The 15,595-nt window shown below is 39.4% G+C and overlaps 4 protein-coding genes across 4 annotated transcripts; all 4 read right to left on the reverse strand.

Moving 5' to 3' along the window:
• Positions 1-204: 204 nt before the first annotated feature.
• Positions 205-2,613, reverse strand: LOC134332897 (protocadherin beta-16-like). The gene has a single exon (XM_063014731.1). It carries the CDS (start codon positions 2,611-2,613, stop codon positions 205-207), a length of 2,409 nt encoding a protein of 802 aa, XP_062870801.1.
• Positions 2,614-5,287: 2,674 nt separating this feature from the next.
• Positions 5,288-7,741, reverse strand: LOC134332898 (protocadherin beta-16-like). Its single transcript, XM_063014732.1, has one exon. It carries the CDS (start codon positions 7,739-7,741, stop codon positions 5,288-5,290), a length of 2,454 nt encoding a protein of 817 aa, XP_062870802.1.
• Positions 7,742-8,671: 930 nt separating this feature from the next.
• On the reverse strand, positions 8,672-11,122 carry LOC134332900 (protocadherin beta-16-like). The gene has a single exon (XM_063014733.1). It carries the CDS (start codon positions 11,120-11,122, stop codon positions 8,672-8,674), a length of 2,451 nt encoding a protein of 816 aa, XP_062870803.1.
• Positions 11,123-12,288: 1,166 nt separating this feature from the next.
• Positions 12,289-14,697, reverse strand: LOC134332414 (protocadherin beta-16-like). Its single transcript, XM_063014054.1, has one exon. It carries the CDS (start codon positions 14,695-14,697, stop codon positions 12,289-12,291), a length of 2,409 nt encoding a protein of 802 aa, XP_062870124.1.
• Positions 14,698-15,595: the final 898 nt, after the last annotated feature.

Raw genomic sequence — 15,595 nt, forward strand, 5'->3', positions numbered from 1 at the left:
ACAACCACACACCCGCCAGAATATCATCATCATAATCATCATCAACAAAAACAACAACACCAACTAAACAGACAACATTAAGATAAACAGCTTAACATGTTAAACTTTACATTTAATTTATAATGTTGAAAGGTCTACACTGCAACGGGAAAAAAAGAATGTAGTTAAATTATGTTGACGGTCTTCGAAAAAATGTAAAATTAATCATCTTACCTCAAACGCATCGGCTACATCGGAGAGGTTAATTATGTTTGAATTGTCCGGACTCTTCTTCAAAGTTCCAAGACCAGTAAGCATGTTGTCATTGTAAGACGTAACGAACTTAAAGTCACTGGTGCGCGATCCTGTTGTTAGATAGCCATCATAATTGTAAGAACTGCGGAGAGTTCCAGCTCCCTCCACTTCTGCATAGTTGGGGGGAAGATACGCGCTGGGAATGGTGACTGCTCCATCAAACAACAGTCTGGTTTTTTTTATGTGGCAAAACCGCACAGCCACGATCAGAATAATGAAAGTCATAAAGAAGGTGGACACGGTAACCAGCGAAATTATCAAATAAAACGTCAGTTTAGAGTTGCTTTCCTCATGAATCATGTCTTTAAGCTCTGGAACTTCAGAAAGGTTATCTAATATAAGCAAATACACAGAACATGTTGCAGAGAGGGGAGACTGTCCGCTATCTTTCACTGAGATAACAAGGTTTTGTTTAATGCTGTCAAATTCAGTAATGTCCCGTAGTGCTCTGATCTCTCCACTATGAAGACCAATACTAAACAGTGCCGGATCGGTAGATTTCACAATCTGGTAAGACAACCACGAGTTCTGTCCAGAATCTGCATCCACAGCGATAACTTTAGAAACCAGAGAACCTGAGAGAGCAGCTTTAGGGACCATCTCAGTCATTAAAGACTTTTCATCTGGAGCAGGGTATAAAATTTGTGGAGAGTTATCATTCTCATCTGTTATAAACACACTCACAGTCACGTTGCTGCTGAGTGGAGGAGAACCATTGTCTCTGGCAACAACATGTACATTAAAGCGTCTAAACTTCTCGTAATCGAATGATCTCACAGCATGAATCACACCAGTGTCTGCGTTAATTGATAGAAACAATGACACAGGAATATCATGAACCTCATTAGAAACTAAATTATACAACACTGTGCCATTTTGCATCCAGTCTGGGTCGCTTGCTGTAACGGAACTAATGGAGGTACCTGGTCTGTTGTTCTCAGTAACAAATGCATTGTACTTTTGCTTTTCAAATACAGGCGCATTATCATTTACATCTGACACAGATATATGCACAGTCTTAGACGAGGACAAAGGCGGAGTGCCTTCATCTGTTGCAGTAATGGTAAAGTTGTAGTTTGATATGAGTTCACGATCGAGCTCGCCAGTCGTCACAATCGAAAAATAATTCTTGATTGATTGTTTTAAAACAAAAGGAACATTTTCTTGAATAATGCAGCGGATCTGACGATTTTTCTCAGAGTCTTTGTCTTGTACACTAATGATGCCTACTTCTGATCCAGGTGGAGTATTTTCAGGAACTGGATCATTTAGTGATTTTAGCTGTATGGTGGGTGCATTGTCATTAACATCGTCTATATCAATAACAACCTTTGCAAACGACGCAAGACCAGCACCATCTTTACATTCCACTTTTAATTCATACGTAGTTTGTCTTTCATAATCAACATTACCACTTAAAACCAGATTTCCTGTTTCTGATTCAAGAGTAAACACTTTACGCATGTCGCCAGAAATGTGTCCAAATTCGTAAATCACATTACCATTAGCGCCTTCATCAGCATCCGTGGCGTTTAAGGTAGCTACTGTCGTTCCCAATGGAGCATCTTCACGCAATCTCACCTTATAAACGGACTTACTAAATACTGGAGAATTATCATTGGCATCCAGAACAGTAATATGTATAGCTACTGATCCGGATCTAGGCGAATTGCCTCCATCCATAGCGATGAGCAGTAACCGCACCTCCTGCTCCCTTTCACGGTCCAGTTCGTTCTCTAAAATTAACTCACCATATTTTTCTTGACCTGGATTATTATGAAATTTAAACGAGAAATAAGCATTGTCCTGAAGTTTGTAGTTCTGTACTGAATTTGTTCCTATATCTGCATCTTGTGCTTCGCTTATAGCGTAGCGAGCGCCTTTGTCTGCGGATTCTCTGATCTCTAATTTTACAACATCTTTGGAAAAGCTCGGTGAATTGTCATTAATGTCAGTAATTTCTACTACAATGCGGTGCATTTCCATTGGGTTTTCAAGAATTACTTCGTATTTTAAAACACAAACTGTCGTAAATCCACAAAGTCCCTCTCTGTCAATTCTATCAGCTACAGTTAGATCTCCAGTTTTCATATCTATGTCACAATAACGTTTTCCTTCATCATCCACATCCAGACGAGCCTTGCGCATCGATAGTGTTTTTTCATTTATTCCAAGGTCCTTTGCCAGATTCCCAATTACAGATCCAATCTTCATCTCCTCTTGAATGGAATAACTGATATCTCCATTTGATTGCACCATAAAATAAAAACATGACAGTCCGAAAAGTAAATACCACGCAGAAAATCCAGGCGCTTTCATGATGAATTGTCAGTTTTAGACCAGTTTCAATGTAGACAGCAATTATTTTTGTTGTACATTACGTTAAAACTACAAGACCACAATGTCTTAACAGTGGTGCCTTTGTTGTCATCAATGCGCCTGTCCTCTCGTTCAATATGAAATGAGCTAGTGGGGAAATAGAGCTCTCTTGTTAAAACTGGTAAACAGCGACACTACGTGTTCTTTCCCAAAGCTGCAAGTAAAATCGAAAAAGGACCTGTCAAATATGATATATACACAATGCAGTCAACAGTATGTCCATGGCTACACTATTTGTTAAACTATTATACATAATCAATTATATTTTATTTTTCTTTTGTGAAAGCAGCTGGAGAAAGGCGTTTTTATTTTTGTTTCAATATGACTGTGCCCATTGTGCACAAAACAAATCTATAAATACATGGATGGATGGATTAATGGATGGATGGACGACCGGATGGATCAGTGGACTGGCGGATTTATGGGCGGATGGATAAAATGATATACAAACCCCCATATCTGGCAATGGGCTTTGTTTTCCCTTTAGAGCTAAGTGGATTTGAACTGATCATAAACCATAACACACAAAGCTATAAATACGAAGTTGAACAGATCCTATAAAAGACCTCAAGATCACAACAAAAAAACATGAACATAACACATTTAAAGTATATATATATATATATATATATATATATATATATAATATATACAGTATATATATATATATATATATAAAATATATACAGTATATATATATATATATATATATATATATATATATATATATATATATATATATATATATATATATATATATATATATACAGTGTATCACAAAAGTGAGTACACCCCTCACATTTCTGCAGATATTTAAGTATATCTTTTCATGGGACAACACTGACAAAATGACACTTTGACACAATGAAAAGTAGTCTGTGTGCAGCTTATATAACAGTGTAAATTTATTCTTCCCTCAAAATAACTCAATATACAGCCATTAATGTCTAAACCACTGGCAACAAAAGTGAGTACACCCCTAAGAGACTACACCCCTAAATGTCCAAATTGAGCACTGCTTGTCATTTTCCCTCCAAAATATCATGTGATTTGTTAGTGTTACTAGGTCTCAGGTGTGCATAGGGAGCAGGTGTGTTCAATTTAGTAGTACAGCTCTCACACTCTCTCATACTGGTCACTGAAAGTTCCAACATGGCACCTCATGGCAAATAACTCTCTGAGGATCTTAAAAGACGAATTGTTGCGCTACATGAAGATGGCCAAGGCTACAAGAAGATTGCCAACACCCTGAAACTGAGCTGCAGCACAGTGGCCAAGATCATCCAGCGTTTTAAAAGAGCAGGGTCCACTCAGAACAGACCTCGCGTTGGTCGTCCAAAGAAGCTGAGTGCACGTGCTCAGCGTCACATCCAACTGCTGTCTTTGAAAGATAGGCGCAGGAGTGCTGTCAGCATTGCTGCAGAGATTGAAAAGGTGGGGGGTCAGCCTGTCAGTGCTCAGACCATACGCCGCACACTACATCAAATTGGTCTGCATGGCTGTCACCCCAGAAGGAAGCCTCTTCTGAAGTCTCTACACAAGAAAGCCCGCAAACAGTTTGCTGAAGACATGTCAACAAAGGACATGGATTACTGGAACCATGTCCTATGGTCTGATGAGACCAAGATTAATTTGTTTGGTTCAGATGGTCTCAAGCATGTGTGGCGGCAATCAGGTGAGGAGTACAAAGATAAGTGTGTCATGCCTACAGTCAAGCATGGTGGTGGGAATGCCATGGTCTGGGGCTGCATGAGTGCAGCAGGTGTTGGGGAGTTACATTTCATTGAGGGACACATGAACTCCAATATGTACTGTGAAATACTGAAGCAGAGCATGATCCCCTCCCTCCGGAAACTGGGTCGCAGGGCAGTGTTCCAGCATGATAATGACCCCAAACACACCTCTAAGACGACCACTGCTTTATTGAAGAGGCTGAGGGTAAAGGTGATGGACTGGCCAAGCATGTCTCCAGACCTAAACCCAATAGAACATCTTTGGGGCATCCTCAAGCGGAAGGTGGAGGAGTGCAAAGTCTCGAATATCCGCCAGCTCCTTGATGTCGTCATGGAGGAGTGGAAAAGCATTCCAGTGGCAACCTGTGAAGCTCTGGTAAACTCCATGCCCAGGAGAGTTAAGGCAGTTCTGGGAAATAATGGTGGCCACACAAAATATTGACACTTCAGGAACTTTCACTAAGGGGTGTACTCACTTTTGTTGCCGGTGGTTTAGACATTAATGGCTGTATATTCAGTTATTTTGAGGGAAGAATAAATTTACACTGTTATATAAGCTGCACACAGACTACTTTTAATTGTGTCAAAGTGTCATTTTGTCAGTGTTGTCCCATGAAAAGATATACTTAAAAATCTGCAGAAATGTGAGGGGTGTACTCACTTTTGTGATACACTGTATATATATATATTCTTTTTAACTAGGATAATACCAAACCAAACAAAATTATGGTTTACAATTTCCTAAAGTATTTGTGACACGCTGTCTGCCCTGTGGTGCACTGGCGCCCTGCCCAGGGTATTTCATGACTTTCACCCAGAGAATAAAGCCTGTCGCAACCCTAATCGGCATGCAGAGTTTAAAATTCCTTTGCATTGCAAATTTAAACAACAACGAAGACTATGAAAGCAAAATAATATGCAAGTAATGTAGAACACCATACCTTTTGTGAGTCGCCTGAATCAAAAAGGCTGATTATATTTGAATCATCCGGACTCTTTTTTAAAGTTCCACTAGTACTAGTACAGTCATTGTATGTGATGAACTTGAAGTCACTGGTGCGTGATCCTGTTGTGAGATATCCATCATAATTGTAAGAACTGCGGAGAGTTCCAGCTCCATCCACTTCTGCATAGTTGGGGGGAAGATACGCGCTGGGAAAGGTGACTGCTCCATCAAACAACAGTCTGGGTTTCCTCCTCTGACAAAACTTCAGGGCCACAATCAGAATGATAAAAGTCAGAAAGAAGGTGGACACGGAAACTAGCGCAATAATTAAATAAAATGTCAGTTTAGAGTTGCTTTCCTCATTAGCCATGTCTTTAAGCTCTGGAACTTCAGAAAGGTTATCTGATATAAGCAAATACACAAAGCAAGTTGCAGAGAGGGGAGACTGTCCGTTATCCTTTACTGCAATAACAAGGTTTTGTTTCATGCTATCGGATTCAGTAATGTCCCGTAGTGCTCTGATTTCTCCACTGTGAAGTCCAATACTGAAAAGTCCAGAATCGGTAGATTTTACAATCTGGTAAGACAACCACGAATTCTGTCCAGAATCTGCATCCACAGCGATAACTTTGGAAACCAGTGAACCTGAGAGAGCAGCTTTAGGAACCATCTCAGTCATTAAAGACTTTTCATCGGGAGCAGGGTATAATATTTGTGGAGAGTTATCATTCTCATCTGTTATAAACACACTTACAGTCACGTTGCTGCTGAGTGGAGGAGAACCATTGTCTCTGGCTATGACCTGGACATTAAAGTTTCTAAACTTTTCGTAATCAAATGATCTCACAGCATGGATCACACCAGTGTCTGCGTTAATTGATAGAAACGATGACACTTTAGTATCGTGGACCACAGTGGGAACTAAAGTGTACAACACTGTGCCGTTTTGCATCCAGTCTGGGTCGCTCGCTGTAACAAAACTAATAGAGGTACCTGGTCTGTTGTTCTCAGTAACAAATGCATTGTAGTTTTGCTTTTCAAATACAGGTGCGTTATCATTTACATCTGACACAGATATATGCACAGTTTTAGACGAGGACAAAGGCGGAGTGCCTTCATCTGTTGCAGTGATAGTAAGGTTGTAGTCTGAGATGAATTCACGATCGAGTTCGCCAGTTGTCACAATCGAAAAATAATTCTTGATTGATTGTTTTAAAACAAAAGGAACATCTCCATGAATAATGCAGCGGATCTGACGATTTTTCTCAGAGTCTCTGTCTTGTACACTAATGATGCTTACTTCTGATCCAGGTGGAGTATTTTCAGGAATTGGATCATTTAGTGATTTTAGCTGTATGGTAGGTGCATTGTCATTAACATCGTCTATATCAATAACAACCTTTGCAAACGACGCAAGACCAGCACCATCTTTACATTCTACTTTTAATTCATACGTAGTTTGTCTTTCATAATCAACATTAGCGTTTAAAATCAGATTTCCTGTTTCCGATTCAAGAGTAAACACTTCACGCAGGTCGCTAGAAATGTGTCCAAATTCGTAAATCACCTTACCATTAGCGCCTTCATCAGCATCCGTGGCGTTTAAGGTAGCTACTGTCGTTCCCAGTGGAGCATCTTCCCGCAATCTCACTTTATAGACGGACTTACTAAATACTGGAGAATTATCGTTGGCATCCAGAACAGTAATATGTATAGATACTGATCCGGATCTAGGCGAATTGCCTCCATCCATAGCGATGAGCAATAATCGCACCTCCTGCTCCCTTTCACGGTCCAGTTCGTTCTCTAAAATTAACTCACCATATTTTTCTTGACCTGGGTTATTATGAAATTTAAACAAGAAATAAGCATTGTCCTGAAGTTTGTAGTTCTGCACTGAATTCGTTCCTATATCTGCATCTTGTGCTTCGCTTATGGCGTAGCGAGCGCCTTTGACTGCGGATTCTCTGATCTCTAATTTTACAACATCTTTGGAAAAGCTCGGTGAATTGTCATTGATGTCAGTAATTTCTACAACAATGCGGTGCATTTCCATTGGGTTTTCAAGAATTACTTCGTATTTTAAAACACAAACTGTCGTAAATCCACAAAGTCCCTCTCTGTCAATTCTATCAGCTACAGTTAAATCTCCAGTTTTCATATCTATGTCACAATAACGTTTTCCTTCATCATCCACATCCAAACGAGACTTGCGCATCGATAGTGTTTTTGCATTTATCCAAAGGTCCTTTGCCAGATTCCCAATTACAGATCCAATCTTCATCTCCTCTGGAATGGAATAACTGATATCTCCATTTGACGGCACCATGAAATAAAAACATGACAGTCCGAAAAATAAACACCCAGCAGAAAATCCGGTCGTTTTCATGATGAAATGTCAGTTTTAGGCCAGTTCCAATGTAGACACCAAATATTCTTAGGTGTTGTACATTGATTACGTTAAAACTACAAGACCACAATGTATTAACGGTGGTGCCTTTGTTGTCAGCACTGCGCCTGTCCTCTCGTTTAATATGAAATGAGCTAGTGGGGAAATAGAGCTCTCTTATTAAAACTGGTAAACAGCGACACTACGTGTTCTTTCCCAAAGCTGCAAGTAAAATCGAAAAAGGACCTATCACTTTAAAGAAAACCATTCTAGAACTTGGTAATTCCTGTCAAATATGATATATACACAGTGCTGTCATCAGTATGTCCATGGCTACACGATTTATTAAACTATTATACACAATCAATTATATAGATATTTTTTCTTTTGTTAAAGCAGCTGGAGAAAGGCGTTTTTATTTTTGTTTCAATATGACTGTGCCCATTGTGCACAAAACAAATCTATAAATACATGGATGGATGGATTAATGGATGGATGGACGGATGGATGAATGGGTGGATTGGCGGATGTATGGGCGGATGGATAAAATGATATACAAACCCCATATATGGCAATGGGGTTTGTTTTCCCTCCAGAGCTAACTGGATTTGAACCGATCACAGAAAACACACAAAGCTATAAATACGAAAGTTGAACAGATCCTTTTAAAGACCTAAAGATTACAACAAACAAACAAAAAACATGAAAATAACACATTTAAAGTATATATTTTCTTTTGAAGTAGGATAATAACAAACCAAACAAAATTATGGTTTACAATTTCTTAAAATATTTGTGACACGCTGTCTGCCTGTGATGAACTGGCGACCTGCCCAGGGTATTTCCTGAATTTTGCCCAGTGAGTCAAACCTGTCGCAACCCTGACCGGCATGCAGAGTTCAAAATTCCTTTGCATTGCAAATTTAAACATCAAAGGCTATAAAAGCAAAACAATGTGCAAGTATTGTAGAAAACCATAAACCATACCTTTTGTGAGTCGCTCGAATCAAAAAAGCTGATTATATTTGAATCATCCGGACTCTTTTTTAAAGTTCCACTAGTACTAGTACAGTCATTGTATGTGATGAACTTGAAGTCACTGGTGCGTGATCCTGTTGTTAGATAACCATCATAATTGTAAGAACTGCGGAGAGTTCCAGCTCCCTCTACTTCTGCATAGTTGGGAGGAAGATACGCGCTGGGAATGGTGACTGCTCCATCAAACAACAGTCTGGGTTTCCTCCTCTGACAAAACTTCAGGGCCACAATCAGAATAATAAAAGTCAGAAAGAAGGTGGACACGGAAACTAGCGCAATAATCAAATAAAATGTCAGTTTAGAGTTGCTTTCCTCATTAGCCATGTCTTTAAGCTCTGGAACTTCAGCAAGGTTATCTGATATAAGCAAATATACATAGCAAGTTGCAGAGAGGGGAGGCTGTCCGTTATCCTTTACTGAGATAACAAGGTTTTGTTTCATGCTGTCAGATTCAGTAATGTCCCGTAGTGCTCTGATTTCTCCACTATGAAGTCCAATAATGAAAAGTCCAGAATCGGTAGATTTTACAATCTGGTAAGACAACCACGAGTTCTGTCCAGAATCTGCATCCACAGCGATAACTTTGGAAACCAGAGAACCTGAGAGAGCAGCTTTAGGGACCATCTCAGTCATTAAAGACTTTTCTTCAAGAGCAGGGTATAATATTTGTGGAGAGTTATCATTCTCATCTGTTATAAACACACTCACAGTCACGTTGCTGCTGAGTGGAGGAGAACCATTGTCTCTGGCTATGACCTGCACATTGAAGTTTCTAAACTTTTCGTAATCTAATGATCTCACAGCATTGATCTCACCAGTGTCTGCGTTAATTGATAGAAACGATGACACTTTAGTATCGTGGACCACAGTGGGAACTAAAGAGTACAACACTGTGCCATTTTGCATCCAGTCTAAGTCGCTCGCTGTTACAGAACTAATTGAGGTACCTGGTCTGTTGTTCTCAGTAACAAATACATTGTATTTTTGCTTTTCAAATACAGGTGCGTTATCATTTACATCTGACACAGACATCTGCACAGTCTTAGACGAGGACAAAGGCGGAGTGCCTTCATCTGTTGCTGTGATGGTAAGGTTGTAGCTTGAGATGAGTTCACGATCGAGATCGCCAGTTGTCACAATGGAAAAATAATTTTTGATTGATGGTTTTAATACAAAAGGAACATCTCCATGAATAATGCAGCGGATCTGACGATTTTTCTCAGAGTCTCTGTCTTGTACACTAATGATGCCTACTTCTGATCCAGGTGGAGTATTTTCAGGAATTGGATCATTTAGTGATTTCAGCTGTATGGTGGGTGCATTGTCATTAACATCGTCTATATCAATAACAACCTTTGCAAACGACGCAAGACCAGCACCATCTTTACATTCTACTTTTAATTCATACGTAGTTTGTCTTTCATAATCAACATTAGCGCTTAAAATCAGATTTCCTGTTTCTGATTCAAGAGTAAACACTTCACGCAGGTCGCTAGAAATGTGTCCAAATTCGTAAATCACCTTACCATTAGCGCCTTCATCAGCATCCGTGGCGTTTAAGGTAGCTACTGTCATTCCCAGTGGAGCATCTTCCCGCAATCTCACCTTATAGACAGACTGACTAAATACTGGAGAATTATCGTTGGCATCCAGAACACTAATATGTATAGCTACTGATCCGGATCTAGGCGAATTGCCTCCATCCATAGCGATGAGCAATAATCGCACCTCCTGCTCCCTTTCACGGTCCAGTTCGTTCTCTAAAATTAACTCACCATATTTTTCTTGACCTGGGTTATTATGAAATTTAAACAAGAAATAAGGATTATCCCGAAGTTTGTAGTTCTGTACTGAATTTGTTCCTATATCTGCATCTTGTGCTTCGCTTATGGCGTAGCGAGCGCCTTTGACTGCGGATTCTGTTATCTCTAATTTTACAACATCTTTGGAAAAGCTCGGTGAATTGTCATTAATGTCAGTAATTTCTACAACAATGCGGTGCATTTCCATTGGGTTTTCAAGAATTACTTCGTATTTTAAAACACAAACTGTCGTAAATCCACAAAGTCTCTCTCTGTCAATTCTATCAACTACAGTTAAATCTCCAGTTTTCATAGCTATGTCACAATAACGTTTTCCTTCATCATCCACATCCAAACGAGACTTGCGCATCGATAGTGTTTTTGCATTTATCCCAAGGTCCTTTGCCAGATTTCCAATTACAGATCCAATCTTCATCTCCTCTGGAATGGAATAACTGATATCTCCATTTGATAGCACAATGAAATAAAAACATGACAGTCCGACAAATAAACACCCTGCAGAAAATCCGGGGTTTTTCATGATGAAATGTCAATTTCAGGCAAGTTCCAATGTAGACACCAAATATTTTTAGGTGTTGTACATTGATGACGCTAAAAATACAATGTGAAAAATACAGCGCGGTACAACTAACGGTGGTGCTTTTGTTGTCAGCAATACGTTAAAATGAAATTAGCTAGTGGGGAAATAGAGATCTCTTATTAAAACTGGTAAACAGCGACACTACGTGTCCTTTCCCAAAGCTGCAAGTAATATCGAAAAATACAAGTCACTTAAAAAAACGTTTAAAACTTGGAAAATCCAGTGAAATATGATATATACACAATGCAGTCAAGAGTATGTGAACGCTCCTCCTTTTTACTGAGTCACTTGTTTTAGTAAAAACGATGGCTTAAAGTTTTATTAAACTATTATACACAATCAGTCATATTTTTCTTTTGTGAAAGCAGCTGGAGGATGGCCCTTTTCTGTTCCAACAAGACTGTGCCCATTGTGCACAAAACAAGTCCATAATTACATGGATGGATAACGTGAGTGGTTGGATGAAATTATATACAAACCCCATATCAGAAAATGGGGTTTGTTTTACTTCCAGAGCTGACTTGATGTGAACCGATCATCAAATACAACACACAAAGCTATAAATGCTGAAATAGACCAGATGCTTAAAAGCCCTCAAGATTACAACAAATGAAATTACATCAAAATATTAAGATGTAAAGTTTAACAAAAAATTTTTCAACCAGGTTTTTTTTCCAAACCAAACACAATTATGGTTTGAAATTTCTTAAAATATGGTAGGTAATGCAGTAGGTAGAGTTGTCATCTCACAACAAGATGGGCCTGGGTTTGATTACCCTGGGCAACCAGGGTCCTTTTTATTTGCAGTTAGCATGTTCTCCCTGTGTCTGCTTGGATTTCCTCCACATGCTCTCTTTTCTCTTTTCCCACAAGTTCAAAGACATTTGGTCCGGTCAAGTGGATCTACTAAAATTGTTTGTGTGTGTGTGTGTGTGTGTGTGTGTGTGTGTGTGTGTGTGTGTGTGTGTGTGTGTGTACCCTGTGATTGACTTGCTACCTGTCCAGGCTACTTTCTGTCTGTGATAAAAGGGTTAAAGTTCCACTGCATTGCAAATTTGGACAACAAAGACTATCAAAGCAAAATAGTATGTAATTGATAAAAAAAATCATACCTCTTGTGAGTCGCCCGAATCAAAAAGACTGATTATGTTTGAATCATCCGGATTCTGTTTTAAAGCTCCACTTGCATTAAGCGTGCTGTCATTGTAAGATGTGATGAACTTAAAGTCACTGGTGCGTGATCCTGTTGTTAGATATCCATCATAATTGTAGGAACTGCGGAGAGTTCCAGCTCCTTCTACCTCTGCATAGTTGGGAGGAAGATACGCGCTGGGAATGGTGACTGCTCCATCAAACAACAGTCTGGGTTTTCTCCTCTGACAAAACTTCACAGCCACGATCAGAATAATAAAAGTCAGAAAGAAGGTGGACACTAAAACTAGAGCGATAATCAAATAGAACGTCAGTTTAGAGTTGCTTTCCTCATTAGCCATGTCTTTAAGCTCTGGAACTTCAGAAAGATTATCTGATATAAGCAAATACACAGAACATGTCGCAGAGAGAGAAGGATGGCCATTATCTTTCACTAAGACAACAAGGTTTTGTTTCATACTGTCAGATTCAGTAATGTCCCGTAGTGCTCTGATTTCACCACTATGAAGTCCAATAATGAAAAGTCCTGGGTCGGTAGACTTTACTATCTGGTAAGACAACCACGAGTTCTGTCCAGAATCTGCATCCACAGCGATAACTTTGGAAACCAGAGAACCTGAGAGAGCAGCTTTAGGGACCATCTCAGTCATTAAAGACTTTTCATCGGGAGCAGGGTATAATATTTGTGGAGAGTTATCATTCTCATCTGTTATAAACACACTCACAGTCACGTTGCTGCTGAGTGGAGGAGAACCATTGTCTCTGGCTATGACCTGCACATTGAAGTTTCTAAACTTCTCGTAATCGAACGATCTCACAGCATGAATCACCCCACTGTCTGCGTTAACGGATATAAATGATGACACTGGAATACCATGGACCACAGTGGGAACCAAAGTGTACAACACTGTGCCATTTTGCATCCAGTCTGGGTCACTTGCTGTAACGGAACTAATTGAGGTACCTGGTCTGTTGTTCTCAGTAACAAATGCATTGTACTTTTGCTTTTCAAATACAGGTGCGTTATCATTTACATCTGACACAGACATCTGCACAGTCTTAGACGAGGACAAAGGCGGAGTGCCTTCATCTGTTGCAGTGATGGTAAGGTTGTAGCTTGAGATGAGTTCACGATCGAGTTCGTCAGTTGTCACAATCGAAAAATAATTTTTGATTGATGGTTTTAATACAAAAGGAACGTTTCCCTGAATGATGCAGTTAATCTGGCGATTTTTCCCAGAGTCTCTGTCTTGTACATTAATGATGCCTACTTCTGATCCAGGTTGAGTATTTTCGGGAATTGGATTATTCAGTGATTTTAGCTGTATGGTGGGTACATTGTCATTAACATCGTCTATATCGATAACAACCTTAGCAAACGACGCAAGACCAGCACCATCTTTACATTCCACTTTTAATTCATATGTAGTTTGTCTTTCATAATCAACATTAGCGCTTAAAATCAGATTTCCTGTTTCTGATTCAAGAGTAAACATTTCAAGCATGTCTTCAGACAAGTGTGCAAAACCGTACGTTACCTTACCATTAGCGCCTTCATCAGCATCTATTGCGCTCACTCTTGTTATTGTTGTACCAATGGAAGTATCTTCAGGCAATTTCACCTCATAGACGGACTGACTAAATACTGGAGAATTATCATTTGCATCAAGAACAGTAACGTGAATAACTACAGAACCAGATTTGGGCGGATTTCCTCCGTCCCTAGCGGTAAGCAATAACCTCAACTCCTGCTCTTTTTCGCGATCTAATTCTTTCTCCAAAACTAACTCACCATAAGTTTCCTGACCTGGAGTTTTGTGAAAAAGAAATGAAAAATAATTATTCTCTTGCAGCTTGTATTCCTGTACTCTATTGTCTCCTATATCCGCATCTCGTGCTTCGTTTACAGCAAATCGAGCGCCTTTCGCCGCAGATTCTGTGATCTCTAGCTTTACAACGTCGTTAGCAAAAACTGGCGAATTGTCGTTAATATCAGTAATTTCTATAGAAATCCGGCGCAATTCCAGGGGGTTTTCAAGAATTACTTCATATTTTAAAACACACAATGACTTAAGTCCACAGAGTCGCTCTCTGTCAATTCTGTCGGCTACAGTCAGATCTCCAGTTTTTAGGTCTATATCACAATAACGTTTTCTTTCGTCATCCACATCCAAACGAGTATTACGCACAGATAATGTTTTTGCATTTAATCCAAGGTCCTTTGCCAAATTTCCAATAACATATCCAACGTTTCTCTCCTCTGGAATAGAATAGCTAATGTCTCCATCTGACGTCTGCACCAAAAGAAAAAAAGATGACAAACCGAACAATAAACATCGTGCAGAAAATCCAGCGTTTTCCATGATACAATCCAAAGCAGTTTCAATGTAGTTCACAATGAATAGTTTAGTTCGCCAAAACAAAAATAATGTGCAATAAAAGTAAATGTAAAAAATACAGCAATGTATATGGAAGACCTTCTATTGGTTTAATGCATCAATTTGATGCCTGTTCTCATTTTACATGCGAAACAAGCAGGTGGAGAAATATCTAGCCCTATAAAGGCTGGGGAATAGCGACACTCTGAGTTCTGTTCTAAAACTGCAGCAAACAGACCAAAATAAGACAGAAAAACAAACAGAAAGACAGACAGACAGGCACATAGATAGAAAGACAGACAGGCTGGGTTTTCTTCTGATAACTGAACAGTTCTCTGATATAAGAAAATGAGCAGAGCATGTTGCAGAGAGAGGAGGCTGTCCGCTATCTTGATAACAAGGTTTTGTTTCATGCCCTCAGATTCAGTAATGTACCATAGTGATCTAATCTCTCCACTACGGAGACCAACGCTGAACAGTTCTAGATCGGTACATTTTACAACCTGGTAAGAAAACCACGAGTTTTGTCCAGAATCTGCATCCACAGCGATAACTTTGGAAGAGAGAGCAGCTTTAGGAACCATCTCAGTCATTAAAGACTTTTCATGGGCGGCAGGGTATAGTATTTGTGGAGAGTTACCATTCTCATCTAAAAAAAAAAATACTAAGACTTACGTTGCTGCTTAGTGGAGGAAAAGGTACATACTGTACATATGGTCTCTTATTGTCATATTGTCTCTGGCTACACCCTGGAATTTGAAGATACTAAACTTCTTGTAATTAAATGACCTTACCGCATGGATCACACCGGTGTCTACAATAATTGATAAAAATGAGGACACTGGAACATTATTGTTAACCATACTTGTCTCCAGTCTGGGTC

The sequence above is a fragment of the Trichomycterus rosablanca genome, chromosome 18 (genome assembly GCF_030014385.1).
Source record: "Trichomycterus rosablanca isolate fTriRos1 chromosome 18, fTriRos1.hap1, whole genome shotgun sequence".
Taxonomy (NCBI): Eukaryota; Metazoa; Chordata; class Actinopteri; order Siluriformes; family Trichomycteridae; genus Trichomycterus; species Trichomycterus rosablanca.

Excerpts from the sequence above, each read along its gene's own strand:
- LOC134332897 (XM_063014731.1), bottom strand. The coding sequence starts at position 2,613 with ATGAAAGCGCCTGGATTTTCTGCGTGGTATTTACTTTTCGGACTGTCA.
- LOC134332898 (XM_063014732.1), bottom strand. The coding sequence starts at position 7,741 with ATGAAAACGACCGGATTTTCTGCTGGGTGTTTATTTTTCGGACTGTCA.
- LOC134332900 (XM_063014733.1), bottom strand. The coding sequence starts at position 11,122 with ATGAAAAACCCCGGATTTTCTGCAGGGTGTTTATTTGTCGGACTGTCA.
- LOC134332414 (XM_063014054.1), bottom strand. The coding sequence starts at position 14,697 with ATGGAAAACGCTGGATTTTCTGCACGATGTTTATTGTTCGGTTTGTCA.